At 36.1% G+C, this 21,660-nt stretch overlaps 2 protein-coding genes across 2 annotated transcripts in view; both read right to left on the bottom strand.

Moving 5' to 3' along the window:
* The window catches only part of fam13c (family with sequence similarity 13 member C), a 29,029-nt gene extending 23,711 nt beyond the window's left edge, over window positions 1–5,318 (bottom strand). Inside the window, exons 1-2 of the mRNA XM_016536808.1 lie at window positions 5,281–5,318; window positions 3,839–3,973 (exon numbers count right to left, since the gene is read on the bottom strand). Coding sequence (XP_016392294.1) covers window positions 3,839–3,973; window positions 5,281–5,318 — 173 coding nt within the window. The remainder of the gene's footprint in view (window positions 1–3,838; window positions 3,974–5,280) is intronic.
* A 9,708-nt stretch (window positions 5,319–15,026) lies between these two features.
* Window positions 15,027–20,899, bottom strand: slc16a9b (solute carrier family 16 member 9b). Its single transcript, XM_016536820.1, has 6 exons — window positions 20,747–20,899; window positions 20,039–20,258; window positions 19,224–19,367; window positions 18,511–18,606; window positions 16,638–17,477; window positions 15,027–15,443 (listed from the first exon to the last, which is right to left on the bottom strand). Exons 2-6 carry the CDS (start codon window positions 20,241–20,243, stop codon window positions 15,259–15,261), a joined length of 1,470 nt encoding a protein of 489 aa, XP_016392306.1. The 5' UTR covers window positions 20,244–20,258; window positions 20,747–20,899; the 3' UTR covers window positions 15,027–15,258.
* Window positions 20,900–21,660: the final 761 nt, after the last annotated feature.

Below are 21,660 nucleotides of genomic sequence, written 5' to 3'. Positions count from 1 at the left end.
ATAAGAATAACTTTTATATTGTTAGCAATATTTCAAGATGAACACTTGCTGGACTGAAGCAACTTATCCATTCATCATTTTTAGAAAAAAAAATTATTAAGTGGCAAATATGATACTACATGCTTTTGAGGAATGTTTATTTGCATTATCTTTGTATTTGTTTTATTTATATTTGCTTTATATTTCAATCATCACTGCAATACAATTAAAACTACAGCATAAACTAAGCATTTAAATATCAACTTACTAAGACATATTATTGGGAGATATAGAGTGACAATTGATATTAATATATCAATAGTGACAATAGTGATTAAAAAGTCACACCAAAGATTGTTTGTGCTGAGGAAGCTTAACTCGTTCAATGTACAGAGAGTTATTCACAGGTCTTTTTTTAATTCATTTGTTTAAAGTATCCTGTCCTTTTCCTTTATTTGTTTGTTTTCATAATTGTCTATAAAGAACACAAATTGTTTGCAAGGCATTGTTAATATGTGCGCACGAATTATGGGTGCTTCCTTGCGAAGTCTTACATTTGATTATGAACAGCAAGTGATGAGGATGGCACATAAAATAATAGGAGACAGCACACACCCTTTGCATTATTATTTTGAGTGGATGCCCCTTGGGCGACATTTAAGGACAATCAGATGTTTTACAAATCGTTACATATTAACTTTTGTGCCTGAAGCAATATGTTTATGTAATAAATTTAGTTGTTTTTTTTTCCTTCTATTTTTTTTTTATGTATTTTGAGTATTTGTATGTGTATTTGTTAAGTGTTGATCGCATATGTGATGCACCACTGAACTAAAGGGGATTAACGAAGCTCTAAACTACAAAAACTAAAACTGATCTCCCCCTCCAGTGAGCTGGTAACCAACCGCTGCAACCAGATTATTGAGCATCAACAAGTATCCGGCCAACTTGAAAACAAATCATTCAGACTTGTGTTGCAAACTGCATCAACCGTGTGCCAGGAAGACCTAAGGCAGATTATCAGTGAATAATTACTTAAATATTGAATCATATGACATCAGAAGAAATTGAATATAGCCCATTAGTCATATGGACTAGTGTAATGACATTGTTTGTGTTTCTTTTTGTCAATTTAAACCTTGACAGCCCTAGTACTTACTCACTTTCATTGCATTGAAAAAACTGTCATAAGAATATTCTTGAAATATTTACCTTTCGTGTGATACAGGTTGTGAATGACATAAGGGGAAGTAAATTAATTTTCATCGTTAGCCGTATGTTTGCTTGAAGCGATAAAGATTACATTTGAAGGAAATTAAAATAATAGCTTTATGACATTTAAAGTTAGGATATGCATAGATGATGTGCTGTTTTAGAGTGTTTTACCTCAGGTGCTTGAGGTTTGTCTTCCTCTGTCAGTAAGAATGTGAAGCTACAGGATGAGAGAAGAAAGAAGACCTGGTAAGTGGGTAGTAGCAGGTCTGAGAAATGTAATATAACCTGTATTATATCTTCTTTTTACTAACTATTTAATTATCATGTGACTGTATTTGGCTGTGAAAAGCTTTTGACTTGATCCAGTAGATAATGAATTCATCTTTCATTCAGCATTGGTATGTTGAGTCTTACCTTATATTGGGTGAGGTAACACAGAACCGGTTCCTCCAATCAACACACACAGCTCCCATAATCCCGTGCAAACCTGGATCTCTCTCTTCACACACAGCCTCCATCTCCCACAAAACAACTGGACAGAGATATAATCAGATCAGAAGATGTCCACAATATTTTTGTGCAGGTTTCATTTGAACTGATGTTAAAATTCATGGACGTCATCGTTTTGTTTAATTGTCTAAAGACATATTTTAATAATCTCATACACTCCAAGAAGCACAACCATTTAAAAAAAAAAAAACACACACACACACACACTTTCAGAATTCTGTGCATGTGTAAGTGGGAATCATGATCAGCCTGCCGATGTGGGAAAATCCCCCAGATTTCCTCTTTGGAATTCTCCTCACATCTCAGGACTCTCCCTTGAGGACCAGAAAGGAATCATATCACAGTACATACTCCTGTCACATAAACATGCGTGCTGTGCTTGTAGCTCAGTACATGCACACACCTTAAAAGCACATCCACCCAAAAGATTGTGAATAATTAATGTAATTAATAACCAGTACTGTATGTCTGCATAGAGTGAAGCTATACAAACTAATTAACTTCACCAGGTCTATTGGAACATGATATTGAGGCATACCTTCAATAATGCATCAAACAAATGATTGATTAGTGCTCTCATATATTTGATTTTGTTACATGCTTTGTTTGGTGTTAGCAATGAAGAAAAACCATTAATGAGATCTGAATTGTTTCTCCTAGACGGCAATGAGATTAAATGGAGAGCAGGTTTCCCAACTCTCCGATTTTTGTCTCCAAAGAAAAAAAGACTCACATGTCTATTCTTGAGTTTCAGAATCTCAATCTGTGCTCAAATCAAAACAGTCGGAGATCTCAAAATGAACTCAAACATTTCTCATGAGATTCTGGTAAAGACCAAGTTATCCAAACAATGCTGTTTGTTTGATAGCTCTATACTCTTTCAGTTTGTGTCTATTTTTTTATTTCTCATATAAACTTCTTATAAAAGACCTAATCGGAAGCTCCATTAACCCTGTAAAAGCTGACATGAAACTATAGCCCCCCAAAATTTTATTTAGAAATGTAGTTTATTGAGCATTAGATAAAACAATCATAATAATAATTAATTTATTATTATAATTGTTTTATCTACTGGCTCAATTTCGGGCTATAGTTTCATGTCAGCTTTTACTCAACAAAAAATGTTTTTCATATTTGATACATCATGTTTTTATGGCCCATATAGTATGATATGAATATGGAGCTCATACTCTTGACTTTTTATTCAGAGGCCCATACTGAACAAAAACATGCAATTTGGTGCAGTTGCTGATATTTATATGGCCAAAAAGTAAGATGGAATTCTGACAGCTTGTAATGTAAATTAATGACATTTTTAAAAACAATATAGCAGACTACTTTTCAAAACAATGCATATGAATATCAGTTGTCATTCTCTATCTCCCAATAATACATCATGAAAAGAGGATATTTTAATGCTTAGTTTTATGTTTGATGTTCTGTGGTTTTCATTGTAGGGGGCGAATCATATAATGCAATCCAATACAATGATGACTGAGAGATGAACAAATAAATGCTCTTCAAAAACCTGATAACAGAATTTTTCTAAAAAAAAAAAAAAGATGTATGGATGATCAAGTAAACCTACATTCCTTCAGTCCAGTTCATATTGAAACATTACTAACAATATAAAATATATTTTTACATTCACTTCATAAAAATCATTAAAAATTTCACAACAAATAGATTTCACAACCTGAAGGTGAACGTTTTTAGAATTATACTAAAAGGCTTTAGAATTATACATGTTTTTCAGCAAAGTTTTGATTATGTTGATCATTTACAGGCCTATCAAATAGGGTTAAGACTCCTAAGCTAAGAAAGAGCAACCTCTGAGCAATTGGTTTTTCCTCTGGGAAAGGTCTTACCTCAGTGAAGGATGACAGATTTCAGCATCATTGGATTGGTCACTTGGTGCTGTTGTTTGTGAAATCCCCACAGATTGCCTCAGAGCACTCATATTTGCATGGTGCGGGTGTCCCAGGCTTGACTTGGCAGGCACTGAAAAATATTTACAAAAAACATGGTCTTGATCAGTCCCAAATAGCCCGCGTGTGTGTCTGAGAGAGACAGAGAGGACGAGCTTTCGATATGGTGTGATGTGTCTTGACAGATCTGGTGCACTAGGACTCACGTGTAGAGATGGTGACCCATGCCTACTGGTGGAATCAGGGTAGCTATACTGCGGGACTGTCCTGACCGGGTCCTGTAGAACAGGAAGAAACGTGTGAGCGTGCAGCCAGCCAAGCGAGAGGCTAAACTCTGAGAACTGAAACAGTCAACAACAGCATCAGAAATGAACTTTTAAGGGATAATATTATTATATATTATAGTTATGAATTGCCATGAGATGGGGGATTTAATTAAGAATGAATTGTGCTTGCTGATAGTGTTATTATTATTTGCAGCTACTGTTTTAGCACAATTGAACCGATTTCCTGAAGTAACAAGGCAAATCAGCACAAACGTTTTGTTCTTGTTTAAAGCATAAATTTAAGAAAAATGTCGGTTTATGCTTGAAACAGAGAGAAATAAAATATTGCAAGACATATTCTCTAAAAACAAGAGAATATCGTTCAAAGGTTTGTATGATTTTTAAAAAAATGTTTTTGAAAGTCTCTCTTCAGTGTTTAAGTTTCAGTTTAAGTTAACTATAATAACTCTTATAAAGTCCGCATGTTTTTCATCAAAAAATACAGTAAAACAGTAAAAAAAAAAAAAAATTTTTAATATTATTAAACAAGTCAGACAACTCTGCCTCCCACATTTTAAATTAAGACCACAGGAATAGGTTGGATTTACTGACTTTTCTCAGTATCTTGGTTATTCAGAGGAATCAAGGGTTGAATTATTGAACATGTGTACATTAAGGATGGGTGGGAGGTGTGAAGATGCTAAATCTGGATTTAAAAAACAGTGAAACAACATGGTGCTGAACATAATCAACCATTGCTCTGTGACGTGAAAATAACCATCTGTTACTTTATTTCAAGTCAACAAGTCCAAATATCTTGACATTAAATGTACAGAGACTAAGAGACTGGAAGGATATAAATGGATGATATGTTTGCAGCACTTTTGATTTCTCTAGAAATAGGCAATATTCTGAGTGAGAAAGAATGTTCAAATATGAGTTCTACCAGAAATAGTTTGGATTGTGGAAAGTCTCTATATTAGATTAGATTATAGGCTGAGCAAGTTATTACATTCTGACAGATGATTACGAATACAAACATGTGTATCTATAAGGCTGCAACGGCTATTCTAAAACAGCAGTGCAATTCAGTTACAAGTGCGTTCATGTAACAGTTTAATAAACAAGAAATATACTTTGTCTGTTTTACCCCCTGCCAGCAAAAACACCTCCAATGAAGCCACAGCAGTGGTGTGTCGTCGCTGGATTGTTAGACGAATCATTGTTTTGAATGAATGATTCAATGACTCACTTATCACCAGCAGCTGATGCACAGACTGACGAATGTTTAAAATGTATAACAACGTTTATAATATTTAAAATGTATAATAACTAGAATCTATGTTTTAGGGTACAAAAAGTAGCCCTACTTGAAGAAACACCTTTCTTTGTATGCTGCACCATTCAGCTGCAACACCATGGTATATTACTCAGAGCAAAGACCTGAGTCCTTCCCAGAACGGATCTTTGATGGAGCTGACTCATCTGCAGACAGTTGCTTTGAAAGTGATTCCAAGAAAACAGACCAAAAACAGCACAATGGCAGGCAGTGGAAACACGATCAGGGTGTTTATACAAAGCAGAAGAACTATATATTATAGACTATATTATATTTTTATGTATTTTAATACGTAATTATTCCTGTGATGGCAAAGCTGAATTCTCAGCATCATTACTCCAGTCTTCAGTGTCACATGTTCCTTTAGAAATCATTCTATGCTGATTTGTTACACAATTATTATCAATTATTAATAACGGTTCTTATTATTATCAGTGTTGAAAACCGTTTATGCTGCTTAACCTTCTATGGTATGCATTATGTTCTAACCATGAAATATATTTTTAATGAGTTTTTATTACATGAAATACAAATCAAAACAGATTTTTGAAAGAAATTTTTTTTTGGGAGGGGTTGTTCGTATGGAAACTCAGAGCAAAACTATGTTAGACAAAGTTAAATTGTGAATACAAATATACAATTTATTTAACAAAGATGCTGCAAAAAAATCCTCCTTGCGAAGAGATGTTTAGAAATGAGGTTAATAGAGCAATTTCTGGAGCACTTCAACAGGTGTCTTCCGTGTGAAGGTTACAATGGGAAAAAGAGTTCTGGATGGACATTCAAATGTCATGTGACTTAAAAACAGCCCCCAAATTTTTTTTTCAGAATAACAAGGAAATGAGTAGAAATTAATTATTGCCATATGGCAACTCCATACCATAGAGGATTAATGTTTTTGTGGAAACCATGATACATTTTTTCAGTGTATATTTATCTATCTACCAAACTCATTTCAAGACTTTAGGCATAAACCTACAGATCAAAAAGTGTTTAAGATCATGAGAAACAACAATTCAGTCAAGCATGTCCAAACTTTTCATGTCAACATTTCAGGTCCATGTAAACATAAAACCTTCTATTTTGGGAACGCACTTATAGTGCTCTCCAGAGATCTTTCCCATCGTTTTCGGGTCTTTAATGGCCTAACAGAAGAAACATGCTCATTTTGGTGCATTTTAATGTGCAGTCATCACCAGCAGGCCAGATTAGTTCTGCCGAGTGGACATAGCGCATGAATAATGTATGGCTGGAGGAACAGAAAGACAGAACGAGAGAGATTGCCCCGCTTATAGTGAAGAGAGTGCCTGGTCTGACAAAAGAAAAAGGTCTTGGAAAACAGCTGGCAGACCAAAGCAAAGTAAGTGACAGAAAGGCCACAAGTAAAAAAAATAAAATAAAATGCCTTCATATACTGGAAATGTAGGTTAGAAGTTCATCCAAAAGAAGAGGTCAAGATTTGCCTAGTTAAAACAGTCCAGTGTGCCCCTGCTGGCAGATGCTGTAACTGCACAAAAAAATTGAACTGAATTGAATTGAAAGCTAATAAAATTATCTGTGTATTCTGACAAAAACATTTTGGCAAGCATATTCATTCGTAATACTATAAGTATACTACACTGAAAAAATGAGGTGAAAATTTTATCACAAAAAATGTGTACATTTCATAAATAATTACAAAGTTACAAGTAACACACTGAATTAAAAGTGAAATTTTGAAGTAGAAAGACTGAAATGGTAATTTCTTATAAAATATACTCCAATAATCTTTGTTTTACAACCTCAACAAATCATTTTTACATTGTTTACAATTAACATTATACAACACTTAGTTCCAGTCATTAAACTGGAATTTTCACCGTTTATATCCATTCCGCTTGCCTCTATTTTGCCTCTACTGGATGTTAGTGAGCTTCTCTGCAGGATACATGTTTGTGCCAGTAGGTGGCGACAAGTGACTGTGTTTGTGGATGAGTATGGATGTTGCAGATCTGTTACAGTGCTGAATTATTGCACTGGACATTGATGAATGCCACTGTCTGTGATGAACAAAGATATTGCACGCGCAAAAACAATGTGCTAATACCCATGGACATATAATACCCCCATGAAAAATTAAATGTCCAGTACTGGAGAGCCTCCCATAGGCTTTCATAAAATTAAAAGACCGTTGGGATTCCTCAGTCTTACTGTTCTGTTGAACAGAAACGGTTTCACTTTGATATATTATTACAAGACCATTCGTATAAATCTGGTTACACTGTATGCAGTTTGGGATTACAGAGTGACTCAGCTAATGGATATTTTGTCAATGGCCAAAAGCCAGAAATAGAGTTCTTAAATTCATTTACTGTAGAGATTATTGATTTCTTACACTAAGATGTGTTAGGCTATACAATTAGTTCCAATCTGTTCCTTTTATTGTAATTCATTTACATGATCTGATTAACTGGCCTTAATCTAGGTTAAATGCAACAAGGAGTCCAAGAAAGACTTGAAGTTCTGTAAAGGCTAAAATACACTACATGACTTTAGTCCAGATTTTTGCTTCGATTTGCAGTCTGGATGAGTGGATGTTAGATGCCGAAAGAGAGCCACTCTGCAGATTTTGGGGAGTATGAGTTGACAGATTTTCTAGTTTAAGACTATAATTCTATCCAGTTGGAGGATATCAAACATGTTTGATAGTTTGAGCTGACTTTAGAACACTTATTGGCTATGTACGCTGCAGCTAAATTTGGTTCAATTCCTTTAGTGCTTAAGCCTGTTCTCACAGTTCAGTATTTTACGGGAGTGACAACTGCATTCTACAACCGAATTGACTCCCGAAAAATTCAGGTAGTGACAACCACTTACAGAAATTCTATGCAGTGTGTACAGAAATGAACTGAACTACTAGTTGTTAATGATATATTTAAACATATCAGAGTTGTGATTTGTTTTTTTGTAAGTGCGGTGAAAGAAATCACAAGGTACATTTTTACTCATTAGGGTTGCCAGATCTTGAATATAAGCCACATACCAAAATATAGCGATTTGCACCTTTCTACTTTATTAACTCCATAAATGGATCACTTTATGAACCCAGCCCAAGCAACAAGCCCAAAGACATTCAATAAGCATTGCCTATAATAAGTGGACATGGCAACCCTTCAAGAGCACTCTCTGCGACGTAGCTTTCCAAACATAAACAAAACATGATGGCTCTGTTGAAGGTGGTTTAGTTAAAATCACTGAACATAGTGAGTCTCTAGTCACTGTAATATTAAATGGCCTCTTTACACTGCTGAGTTAAGGCTGCTCTGAGCCTGCTCAATATTCAGTGTGAGAAGCAATATATAAAAGCCAGACTAAATTATGAGCTATAGTATCAAATTAAACAGCTGTAATTTTTGTGTACATTTTTGTGTAAATTTGAGAAAAAAAATCTGGGCATCATACACTAAACGACTGAGGATCACAGACTTTCAAACCTTCTGAACACAACAAATTCATTCATGTGCCTCATGGCTAGTGACAAAAATATGTGTTCTAACATCCATTTAAAATATAAAACATGTTTATAAATGTCAGAATATCTGGGCAAAATCATTTAGTGTATTCCAACCTTAGAAGAGTCAATTTCAAGAACAATTTCATAAAAATAATTTGCTTTGAATCTGACTAATCTAATCGTGTTATGTTTTTAAATGATTTGCACCTGAAAGTGGTGACTGATAAATCTTGAAACAGAACAGTGTTAGTGTAGTGTTATAAAAACAGAGTTCTGTCCATTGTTTGCTTAACCTCTGAGAACAGCATTTGGGTGCATATAGAACCGACGACTAATGCAGAAAAACTGGGCTATTTATAAGTTCATCAAACATGGCAATCTAAATAGCACACCAGTGGAGAACACCAGCATCCGTTTCAGCAGTTACCATTGTAACCAACTGCACACTTATTGTGATACAGTTTGCGTTTGCAGGTACATCTTCATAAGCCAAGAATAGTCCAGTGTGTCTGATGTTCTGCCTAATTTAATTAAAGACTATTAGAACGACTTGCCATTCTCAAATCAGTCTGAACATCATTGAAATGGTGCTCTACCCTGTATATTATATGACATTTATTATGCATAACACAAAATGATGACATTAAATTAATATTAAACAATGTCTATGAACATCGTAATGTTTGACACATGTTGTCGGTTTATTAACTGAGGTGTAAATTATATATCTTTTTTAGACAGAAGTTGTTTGCAAGACTGTCTTCCTGGATCTGTGTTGCGGCTGCCCTCTTGGTGACTGCAGGTAATAATGTGTTTTGCCTGTGTTCAAGTCAGAATATTGTGCTTTTGTATAAAATAACTACAGTATCAGTAGAAACGTTACATTTTAGGTAGAAATTATGATCGGTTGTGTCTGTTAAGCATCACTACTCATTTAAACTCTGGATGCAAGCTATATTTTATTTATAGAACAAAGTATTTACTGGATGAAATGTTTGGCTGCCCTTAGTTTCTCTCCTCCTTCCTCTCTAGATATTTTACCAAGTCAAACTGCAGATGGATTACACTCTTTCCTTTTAGTCAGCTCTTATATTATTTCCAACCGGCAGAAAAGTAGGCCTACCTACTATTAATTATAAACTGCTCAGTAAAACAGTAGTTCATAAGCATAAATTGTATAGTACTAAAAAGACAATAATAATAATACTAATAATAAACAATTTGCCAGTGAGGTAAGAAAAATAATTCAAGATCTATTTTTGAAAACAATTATTGCTTGTAAAAGATTTACCCAACAATGAGCATTTGCTGAAAATTTACTCACCTTTAGGTCATCCAAGATGTCGAAGATTACGTTTCTGAACAGATTTGGAGAAATTTAGCTTTACATCATTTGCTCAAAAATAGATCCTCTGCAATGAATGGGTGCCGTCAGATTGAGAGTCCAAACAGCTGATAAAAACAAGTGAAAGTGACGTGACGTGTAGCCAGGTATGGTGTCCCACACACAGCAGTGAGTAGTGACCACACACACACACACACACACACACACACACACACACACAGACAGACAGACAGACAGACAGACAGACAGACAGTGGGCAGCCATTTTTGCTGCAGCGGGTACAGTTTCAAAAGTAGCGCACTTAAAAACTGCCCTCCCGAGGTAGCATTTCTGCACTGCGAGCTCACAGGACATTATCAGCACGCAAACACGCTTTCAACACCGCTTGTTAAGTCATGACATTAGGAATAGGTTTTTATTTATTTATTTTATTCGATAATGAATCACTCACAAACAAAATACATCTTTGCTTTAGAATATAACAGGTAGGCCTATGAAACATAAGGAAGTCTATACAGAGCCATTGAGAGAGGTCTCCATCTACTGCAATCAAAGTCCCTTTCTTTTCTATAGTCTCTGAGTAACAATGAGGGTCGTGTAGGCAAGGTCGGATCCAATTGCAGACTTTTATTCAAACAAAGAGCGTAGTCAGACAGGCAAAGGTCATACACCAGCAAACAGTGTCCAGAGGGCAAGGCAAGAGAATAATCCAACACAGGCAATAGATAAAGGCAAGCAGTAAATGATCAGAGGCGAGATAAACAGGCTAGGGTCAGAACAACAAGACTAGGAAACAGGATACTAGGAAGCACTTGGAATGGCAGCTAGGCTAATCAATACTGAGCACCTGGATGTGAGTGAGTGCAACCTTTATAGTGTCAGGGTTATTGGAAACAGGTGAGGGTGTAATCAGAGGGGATCTTGGGAAATGGAGTCCAGGGTGAAAGTCTGAGTGGCGTGTGTGGCAACCTCTGGTGGAGAGCAGGGAATGGATCGTGACCCTTTGCTGCAATGTACCAGGGGCCTGATGTATAAACGTTACGTAAGCTGACAGAAGTCCATCCATTTCTTTGTTGGAAACGTTTCAGTGATGTCATTGTAAATAGGCCTAGCCTACTCATTTTTCCATGACCACGGAGGAGAATCGGAGATTGTGGGTCATATTCAGCGGACAGGCACGAACACTGTATTTTTGTAATATTTATTTCAACAAATGACAACCAAAATGACAACCTCCCTTTAGAAAACCATAAAAAGAAAACGCTTAACATGGCTTATGCATTGAACAGACATATTTTGGGCTCATCTGTTTTCCTACACATAGTATGCTTAATTAAAGTGTGCAAAGAATGTGGTGTTTTAATATTACTGTCTCGGTGCATTAAGCATTTTCTTTATATAAGAGGAAAACGCTTAATGTGTAAATAAACACGTTTCGTTCACATTTTCGCCTCATATGCGTATCTGCACAAAGTATGCTTTACAATTTTGTCTTTATCACCGTCTTGGTCCATTAAGCCACATTAAGCGTTATTCGTGTTGAGTGTTGTATCTCTGTTCAAGTTCTGCTAATTCACAAGCCAAGTGAGAGTTATACTCGCAAAGATAATGCTATTAAACCAAACAAAATCAACACTTTCAAAAACACCCAGCAATGTGATTCTTTTATTGTGTGATAGGCAGTGGGTTTAATCAGTGACATTAGATTTAGCTACTCCCTGTTGAAAAAACCAGCATATGCTGGTTAGGTATGTTTTGACGCTGGGATGCTGGTTTAAGCTGGTCCTTTGCTGGTTTATGCTGGTCATGTGCTGGTTTATGCTGGTCATGTGCTGGTTTATGCTGGTCATGTGCTGGTTTATGCTGGTCATGTGCTGGTTTATGCTGGTCATGTGCTGGTTTATGCTGGTCATGTGCTGGTTTATGCTGGTCATGTGCTGGTTTATGCTGGTCATGTGCTGGTTTATGCTGGTCATGTGCTGGTTTATGCTGGTCATGTGCTGGTTTATGCTGGTCCTTTGCTGGTTTAAACTGGTCCTTTACTGGTTTTACGCTGGTCCTTTTGCTGGTTTTTGCTAGTTTATGCTGGTCCTTGGCCAGCACATGACCAGCATAAACCAGCAAAAGGACCAGCATAAACCAGCACATGACCAGCATAAACAAACAAAAGGACCAGCATAAACCAGCAAAGGACCAGCTTAAACCAGCAAAGGAAATAAACCAGCAAAGGACCAGCTTAAACCAGCATCCCAGCGTCAAAACATACCTAACCAGCATATGCTGGTTTTTTTAACAGGGCTATCCGGCTTCCCTTGGTGTTTTTACACATAAAGAAAGGCAAAAAACATATTATATTGTCCAGTTTTCTCTCGGAATGATGATCTGAGTTACTGTTGCAGTTCTGATTGGCACATGACCATGGCTGCAAGGACTGACTGGCGCATGACCATTCCGCTTTGAATTGTGTTCTAAATAGCAAAACTCATGTTTGTTTTTTTTATATTTTTGCATAAAGAATGATCATTGATGTGAACTTGACTTCACCTGATGGCTTTGGAACATAGACGGTAATGACAGACACGATTAACAGTCCATTAGCTGGTTTGAACAGGTCTGAACTTCAAATGTGATTTTTGCAGGATGGGGAGTTAAATGTTAGAATTGGATTGACTGCAAAGGATGCTGATGGACCTAAGTGAGAATGAAAAAAGTTGAATTAGGCAAGCAGTTTCCCGTTTACAATCCCTGCCAGTACCGAGACTCAAACCCACTACCTTTGGATTTTAGTCTGACTCTCTAACCATTAGGTCACGACTGGCACAAGCCAAATGGCTCCATCAAACACTGCGTGTTTGTAATAAACAAATTCATCATCGAGACGTTTAAAACTTCAAACCATTGCTTCTGGCTAAAATAGGAGTCCTCTGTCCAGAAGGTTTACATTTTTGGGGGCAAACTTTTCCTTTAAGTAAATTTATTTTGTTTTTAAGATATTGCACTGGAAAACAAGACAAAATACTGATTAAGAAAGTGATTTTCAAAGTGGATATATTTGAATGTCCATTATATACAATGTCATAATCACTCTTCTGCTCTGATTAACTAAAGCATAAACCTAAGTTTGAGAACAGACATTTTATACATGTAGATGAATTTGGGAATCAGTTTAGAGTAGACTTTGGCAGTATAGACTCATAATATATGTAAGGGATAATCAACGGCTAGCCGTGTATTAAAGGATTTTAAATGCACGACGTGGAGGCAAAGAACCGGCTGACGCGAAGCAGAGGGTGCTTGCCTCCGCGAAGTGCATTTAAAATCCTTTAATGCACGGCTAGCCGTTGATTATCCCGCTTATTCCATGGTCATTTGCCAAGTTATAGACAAGTTAAAACTAGTATTGTTCTTTACAGCGCAATATTTGATCGAATGGGTAAATATGGCAGTTATTTTCGTCAGTTATGGCACGTTAGCTCTAGCATTCTGCCCGCTTCAAATCAGACACAGAGATGAAATAGTGCGGAAAGATCCCATTTATTTGAATGAATTATAGCATGTATTTCAATTAATTATCTATAGAGAGAGATGACAGTTGTGTGTACCTGCGTGCTGCGTGCCTCTTTCTACAAACAATTACTTCAAAAACAGCCATTTTACCATCGTTGCTGTGGAATATAATGTAGCGATCTAGTATCTAGGCTATTTTATTAATAAAAATCGCGGGGAAGCGTTGACAACAAGTTTATGTGTGTGTGCAGCGCAATCTGCGATCTCTCACTCTGTGTGCGTGTGTGTGTGTGCGCGCGAGTGCTGTGTGTTGGTTAGTGTGCATCAATTAAAGCAGCGCATTAATATGGAACGGTGATTAAACCGACTTGGAACTACCTGTGCATTAAACGGTTTTACTGCATACCTGCCAGCCAATCAGAATCCAGTATTCAGACAGACCATGGAATAAATATTATGAGGTGTTCCTGTACAACTTTTATCAAAACCTGCAGGTAAACAGACACTGGTGACTGTATAAATAGACCTCTGATTGCACTCACTATGGTTACTGTATCCATGGAGACCACAAGGCCACCTCACATCATGGCAGTCTAATGAAACTCAGTATAAATCTATACAGTAAAGTCTGGCTTTGTTTGCATTTTGCATCAACAGACCATGACTAGTGTTTTCAAAATTAGACTGGCCATAAAATAAGCAGCAAATAAACATTTATCCCAATGAAAATGTAATTATAAAAAAACATAAAAATGCAAATAAAAAATTAAAGAGACATAAATAATAATGGCAGAATCAAAGGTCCACTACACCTAAAGGTGCCATAACCAAAAACTTTCCTGTGATGGATTTTAAACAGGAACAAGTGCAGACTCATATCTTAAAGTGTCCCATTCCACTTTTCACTGTTGAATATTAATTCATATAAATGTATTTAATAATAAAAACGTATTTCAAGTAGCAATGTCTTGCCAAGGTTGAAAAAAGTGAAACAAACATACAGTCATACACAGCAAAATGTGTAAAACAGTCCGTTTAAGCTGGTATTTCAAAAAGTACACAAATAAAGAAATTAAAAGATAGCTAAACTGCTATAAAAATATCCTGACAGCAAATTAACATACATATTGTTTTATAGCGTGTAGTTTTAAATCAACTACAGACTACAGTCTGTATCACTAAGAAAATCTAACATTTTTCATAACAAGGCATAGTCTGCTTGATCCTTATGAACAGCATTTACAGACACAAATCAAATACAATAAATAAACCAACAACAACCAAAACTTTGGTACAACACAAGACATTATCACCTGTCCAAATACTGCAGGATGCTTTTCATGTTGTAAAATCGTTAACCAGCACAAAAATTATATTTATTTGCAGTGTAGTGCTGCAGTGTAATGTCTTGCACAAAAAAACACACACAAAAAAAAGCCATCTCATAAAACTTGAGACGTTTGAAAACATTGTTTCTATGAGACTGATGACACATGGCACTGAGGACTCCACCATCGCCACAAATGACAAGCCTAAGGACAGTCCTTTAACCATTTGCTAGAATTCTTCAGTGTAGCATGAGTAAAAAACACTGATGTAAAGTACATTTCAGTTATTTGTAATTACAAGGTGTGAGAATTCATCCGCTGAACAGCAGTTCATCTTGTAGTCATGCTTCAGGCAACCGTTACCACTTTGTCATAGTCATTAATGCTTTCTGTGTCTGACATGTTGGTTTCATCCTGGTTCTTGTTCTGACAGCACAAGGCAGCGAGGAAAAGGCCGGCTCCTCCCAGCAGCACGAAACTCCCGCTGAAGTAGAACGCCAGGTCATAGCAGTGCAACCAGTCGTAAATCCAGCCTGGAGTGAGAAACAAAACAAATGGTAGAGTCACTTACTAAATTGTACTGTATGTCGCTCCGCACTGTCCGCAGGTAAACATTCTGGATCCGTACAATTCTGTCTGCACATTCAGAACTTAAGTGAGAATGCCATTTTATTTCTAATTCAATTCCTGAATTTGAATTGATATACTGTAGCAAACAGGATGTATATATACATTATAATATAATATTATGTGCATATATACATTATATGCATTTGCATTTGAATTTATAGAAGTAGAATTAAATGGAATGAAATTCAAACAGCAACATTTGAATTGCTGTAAGTGTAGTTTTTAGTACTACATTTCATTTTTTCATTACAGTTCATGTTTGAAATGTCACCTGGGTCAGTGAAAAATGCCAAAATAAAGAAAAGAATCTTTTAACAATCTAGTTTTTAAAATCTATAGAGTACAACTCTAACATTTCAAAAGATTCTGACAACTTTCAAGAGGATCTTCAAGGGGTGTTTTTTTTTATTATGTATTTTTGAATAAACTAATAGATCCAGACAAAAAAGCCACACCATTGGCACGCCTATAGAAACTTGTATGTAATATATATATATATATATAATTTCTATACTATTGTAGGTTTGGTTAAGTTTTTGAATTAGATTTTATCGTTATATTTTCTGTTTACTATTTTAATTTTAATTAAAGTTTTATGATTTTTTTTTTTATGACTACGTAGTTTTTATTAAATATTATTTATTAGATTTAGTTTATTTTAGTGTGTTAAACTAAACGAAAATTAGAAATGTTGCCTTGGAAACTAGCTGAAATAAATTATGTTTAATTTTTTAAATATTCTATTTTATTTTATATAAGTTAATGTTTATTTTATTTTAAATAAATGATTTTTTTTTTAATTAATTTTTTTATGGATTTAGTTTTAGTTAATAATACTGGGAAAAACACATTATGTCCTAAAAAGGTCTAATTTATGTAAAAGTCTTCAAAATAAATTAATTCCAATTCAACATCCTGGGGTTTGTGTCATCAATTCAAATTAATTGATTAATTGAAAATAATCTGATTTTTTAATTATAATTTTTGCCAACCTCTATTCTGTACTAATTAATTTCAAACTAATGAAGTGAATTTTAAAGGCTTGTATAGAGCCCTAATCTAACAGATCTGAAATCAGCAACAGGTCAAAAAATTACCTGCGACTGGTGGTCCGAGCATTATACTAAATCCACCGAAGAACATCAAGATGCCATATGCCTCAGTCAGACGATCCATTCCCACAACCTTAGTAGTCATGTAAGGTATGACAGACCAGTTCCCAGAAAAAAAACCCAGCAGCGCTGAGATGACCTGCAGCCCAGCGTAGTTCCTGGTAACGGGGATTATGAGAAGAGCCACCCCTGTTCCCAGCAGGGTGAAGACGTACAGAAAGATGCTGTTCATCCAGCGGATGTCCATCGTGACGCCCAGCAGCATCTTCCCCACTCCAGCAGCAATGGACATGATGGAGACCAGCGGGATGGTGCTGATGCCACTGATCAGACCCTCGCTCTGCGCCAAATCCTCCAGGAAGAGAAGAGGAGTGTACGCTCCCAAGCAATATGCGAACAAAGACACGCACGTAGCCAAGAAGACCCTGTTCTGAAGCAGTTCCGCCGTCGAGTGCAAGTATTCAGAGTACTCCTTCTGCTTCTTCTTCACGAGCCGCACCAACGCCATGTAACTCACGAGGCTCTTCTCATACGGTGGTGGAGGGTCTTTCGTCTCCCCTGTGATTAGTACGTTGACGGACTGATTTTTCTTGATTGGGTCCTCCACAACAGGGGCCATTTCCAGAACCTTCTCCTCTGCCTTCTCGGCCAGCGCTGCTCTCTGTTTCAGGTAGTAGGCCGGCAGGTGCAGGGGTCTCATAAGTCCAGCACAGGCGATGATGTTTAGTGCAAAACAGCCAATAAGCAAAAGGCAGCCGTCGAGTCCAAAGAATGCAATGAACTCATTCTGCACAGTAGCGTAGAGACAACCTCCAATACTTGTACCTGAAAAAATGAGACGGTTAAGTATTACCAATATTGGGATTGAATTATTTTAGTTTTATGGAATGTCAATGTTATTCGTTGTAGGGTTGCACGATTAAGCAAAATAAAACCAAAATTGTCATATGGCTTAGTGTGATTACCAAATCACAAAGGCTGCAGTTTAATTGAATAAATATATGCGCTACATGTTTCAGAATGAATCGCGGCACTGTTTTCTCACACGAGCAACTCATTATCCACCAGTGTTTTCAGCATCTCAGAGCAGCTCGGTTAGCAGTAAATGCTGTTCCGCACAAACTCCATTTCTGCATCTGCTCAGAGTTTGGGTCGCTTTAACATGTATTTGGGAACATAATATGCTCCAACTATCAACCATCTTCCCATACTTGTAATAAGAAGCGCTTGTCAACAAAAGAGAAGCTTTAAGCTCCCTGCAGTCAAAATAAAAGTTTGATGGTTTAACGTTTGCAAATGAAGAAATTAAGACTAAATATTAATAGTAGATTAATAGATAAATATTAGTATTGTATAATAATAGTATATAATAATTATATAATTATAGTAAATAATTAATAGTATATTATTTTTGTTAAATGTTTTTTTACAGTGAAATATAACAAAAATCATTTTATTTTTTATATAAAATATGATTATTATTAAAATATAAATGATTATTATTATTATTATTTTATAGCCATATTGATATTTAATTATAATTTTTTTAATCTTGGCCAATCTGTGCACCCCTTCAAACAAGTGTATTTTGAACAATATATTTTTAATCTCATTATAAGTCATAATCGCAATTTTTCGCACTTAATCGCACTTGTAGCCTGGGTTTCCTTCCCGATTCGATCCAACTCATTCATTCATTCACTCATAAATGCATACATTCATTTATACATACATACATTAATAATGCTTTAGTCTAAATTATTATTATTTTTTGTAATGTGTGAGAATCATAAATTAAGCCCAGCATGACCAAAAATCGGACTGGTAGTGTATTATTTTTGACTGATCATATATTTACCTGTTGTAACAATGCCAAGAGCAAGACCGCGTCTCTTGTCAAAATACTGGCATGTGATGGTTACAGTAGCAGCATAAACAAGTCCACAGCCTAGTCCTGTATAATAAAAGTGTCAAGTTAAAGAACAGTCAGGAAAAAGGTTCACCTACTCATAAAATCTTTGTTATAATCATATAATCAAATATAATAAAGGTAAACAGTTTTGGGAGGGAGCTTGAGCTTTACTTTTTACAGATTGACCGGTAATCGGTTTTACATATATTTTCCTATATTTAAGTATTTTTCCTTAATCAGTTTTGTAGTATGTTAATACTACATAAATGCTTGATATGTAGTTCAAGCTGACACTAATAAACAGGATGAGTCAATTTATTTTGCCTGTTGTTATTATTATTGCTGCTGCTGCTGCTTTTGTTGTTATAAAAAACATGCTGTTTTATTGTTGTGATATGATGATGAAATTTACGTTTTATTTCAAACATTAAATATCAATTATGCATATTGGATATTGGACATACAAACATACAAATAATTGGCATTGTATTCGTTTTAAAAATCAATATCAGTCTATTCATTTGAACAGTTTTCTGTATATCATATCATCCATCAGCCTCTAAAAAACCCAAATCAATCAACCGCCATTTACACGCAGGTGGCGCAGTGACCCAAATTAGAAAAGGTAATCTTTCTATGAGGAAATGTGAGAAACTCACCAACAACAATCCCATAGGAAAATATGAGAAACTGAACATTGGGTGCAAAAGCGCTAAGCATAAGTCCTCCGGAGACCATGACCCCACTGAAGATGGTCACGGGTCTGGCCCCGAAATTCACAACACAGGCACTGCAGATGGGACCTGTGCGAAAGGACCAAAGCATCATCCTGTTAGAGAATGGTAAACTCAAAATCGAATTAAAATCAATAGCTGCTTAAAATGATCTGCTGTAAGCTGAGACATAGAATAGTGCAGAGTTTGATTGACTTCTGAAACAGGAGATGACGTCAAATGGCACACTGACACAAACAGAAAATCATTAGCCACAATTATACCCCTATTGATTTGACACGCTGCTCTTCATTTAATAATGACAAACAAGTTTCATAATGAAAAACAAGGTCAAGTCTTATAACTAGAGGATGAGAAACATTTTCTTTTACGACTGACATGGAGGAACAAGCAATAAAACAACAATAAAATAAAAAACAAAAAGACTAATGGAGTATCTTTCTACTTGAAAATGTCATGTTTAATTCAGTGTGTTACTTGCCATTTCTTTGTAATTAATTGTGAAATTTACAAGCAGTTTCTGAGTGAAAAATGTTTCTGCTCCAGTTTTGACATTCAATGAAGAGGAAATGCAATGGAAAGCATATGTTTATGCAGAGTAGATTTATTAAAGGGGTCATATCATGCACTTCAGGGATCTTATCTATGCACAATCAGCTTGTAACACTCCAAAGAGAAAGGAAAACTTGAAATCGCATCATATGACCCCTTTAAGCATAATGCATCTGTAGAAAACTTACTAGCAATGAGTCCGACCCCAGATACGAGAGAGCCGACCAACGCCGTCATGCCTTTGCCATCCTGGAAGGTGTTCAGCCATTCTGGGTAGAGCACCCCCACTGACTGGGGCGAACCATAGGCCAGGAGCTGACCCATGAAAGAAGCAACCACAATGGCCCAACCCCATCCACCGTCTGGGGCTTGCTTAGTGTTCCAGGTGCTCATGTTTACACTGGGCTCCTGTAGAGAAAAACCAATGTAAAGAAACAGTTCAGCCTGATATTCTGTTACCTTTTAATTTGTTTACACACGAAAAAAGACATATTGCACAATGGGCCACGTTTATAATACGTTTTATGTCCTTTTTGGTGCTCAGCAATCTCCATTCAAGTATTGTGCATTTCTACCTCAACCTAACTACTAGCCTAAGGAGCAACACCTAACCAGCGCACAACAGCAACCGCGCGCGCTCCTGAACCCCACTCAAATTACTGGTCTATATTCTGCATATAGATTTTTTTTCTTTAGTTTTACACAACTTTAGAATTATTATTATTTAGAATTGTTGTTATTATCAACGAAAAAACGAATAAAAAATGAAAGAAAAACAAAGACGTACGTTTCATATAAAGACACGTTTGTGAAGTAAAATATCCAGTATATTACATAATATGCTATTAAAACAAATGCACATCTCATTGAGATGAACGAAATCTTTTGACTCTTACCTCACCACCGACCGGGAAATGATGATTTCCGTGGTAAATTCAGTCCAGGATGTTGAACTGGCTCTTTGGACAACCCTGCGTTATGATTTGAAATGTCTTATCATTGTGTCATAATGTGAGATGACCACTCTGATACTATATGAATGATTGCGGATGTGTTGAGCTGAAACATCCCGGTCTGTCCTTCATCATCATTGTGCGGCGTGTTCTGCACGAGCTGCGGCTTTTGTTGCCAGGCGTTTAAACCGGTTTGAAGCTGTTCTCGCTGGTCCAGCTTCACATTTCGATGCTCTTAACTTGCTTTCTGATTCACCGACAATGAACACAGCCTTCCTGCAGTGTCAACCCATCATCGATCATTTCCCGTCAACACTTTAAAGACTTTTAGTGACTGATGAAAATCTAAATGCCTTTAATCTATATTTAATGGAACAATCCGCTCCGTGTAGTATGGGTAGCCTAAGGGTAGTTTTCATGCTGGGTGGTTTTCTGTGACATGGACAATGTATGTAGACTGCGTTTATGGCATTTGCTTAATGTGAATGCTTTTATTTCAATTCTTACTGTAAATTGCATTGTAAACACATGCCACGTGCATCTCTCGTGCATCCCCATGCATGTGCGCTGCAGTTCCAGTCCAAACCGGTTGATGATGACAATACAGCAGGGACACGTGTTACCGGGATCATCTGCCTGCTTTCACATCTCAAACAAAGTGACCATAGTCTACACTTTATATTTTTCAAATCCATTTAGAATGTTTGTCATTGCACCAAAAAAAGAAAAAAAAAATGTATATCTGTATAATGTGTGTGTGTATATATATATATATATATAAATATAATTATTATTTTTCTATGGAGCACAAAGATATTTAGAAGAATGTTCATGCTGTACTTTTAGATATAATGAAT

Source organism: Sinocyclocheilus rhinocerous, unplaced genomic scaffold, assembly GCF_001515625.1.
Source record: "Sinocyclocheilus rhinocerous isolate Xijiao unplaced genomic scaffold, SAMN03320098_v1.1 scaffold2020, whole genome shotgun sequence".
Taxonomy (NCBI): domain Eukaryota; kingdom Metazoa; phylum Chordata; class Actinopteri; order Cypriniformes; family Cyprinidae; genus Sinocyclocheilus; species Sinocyclocheilus rhinocerous.
The sequence above is the reverse complement of the archived record's forward strand: the minus strand, read 5'-3'. Positions and strand labels throughout refer to the sequence as shown.

What these genes read in the sequence shown, in the direction of transcription:
- slc16a9b (XM_016536820.1), bottom strand. Translation starts at nt 20,243, where the DNA reads ATGAGCACCTGGAACACTAAGCAAGCCCCAGACGGTGGATGGGGTTGG. An exon ending in TGGGGTCGGACTCATTGCTA is followed by an intron (nt 19,368 to 20,038) that starts GTAAGTTTTCTA and finishes CCTTTCGCACAG; the next exon opens with GTCCCATCTGCAGTGCCTGT. An exon ending in TCTTGGCATTGTTACAACAG is followed by an intron (nt 17,478 to 18,510) that starts GTAAATATATGA and finishes TCATTTTTTCAG; the next exon opens with GTACAAGTATTGGAGGTTGT.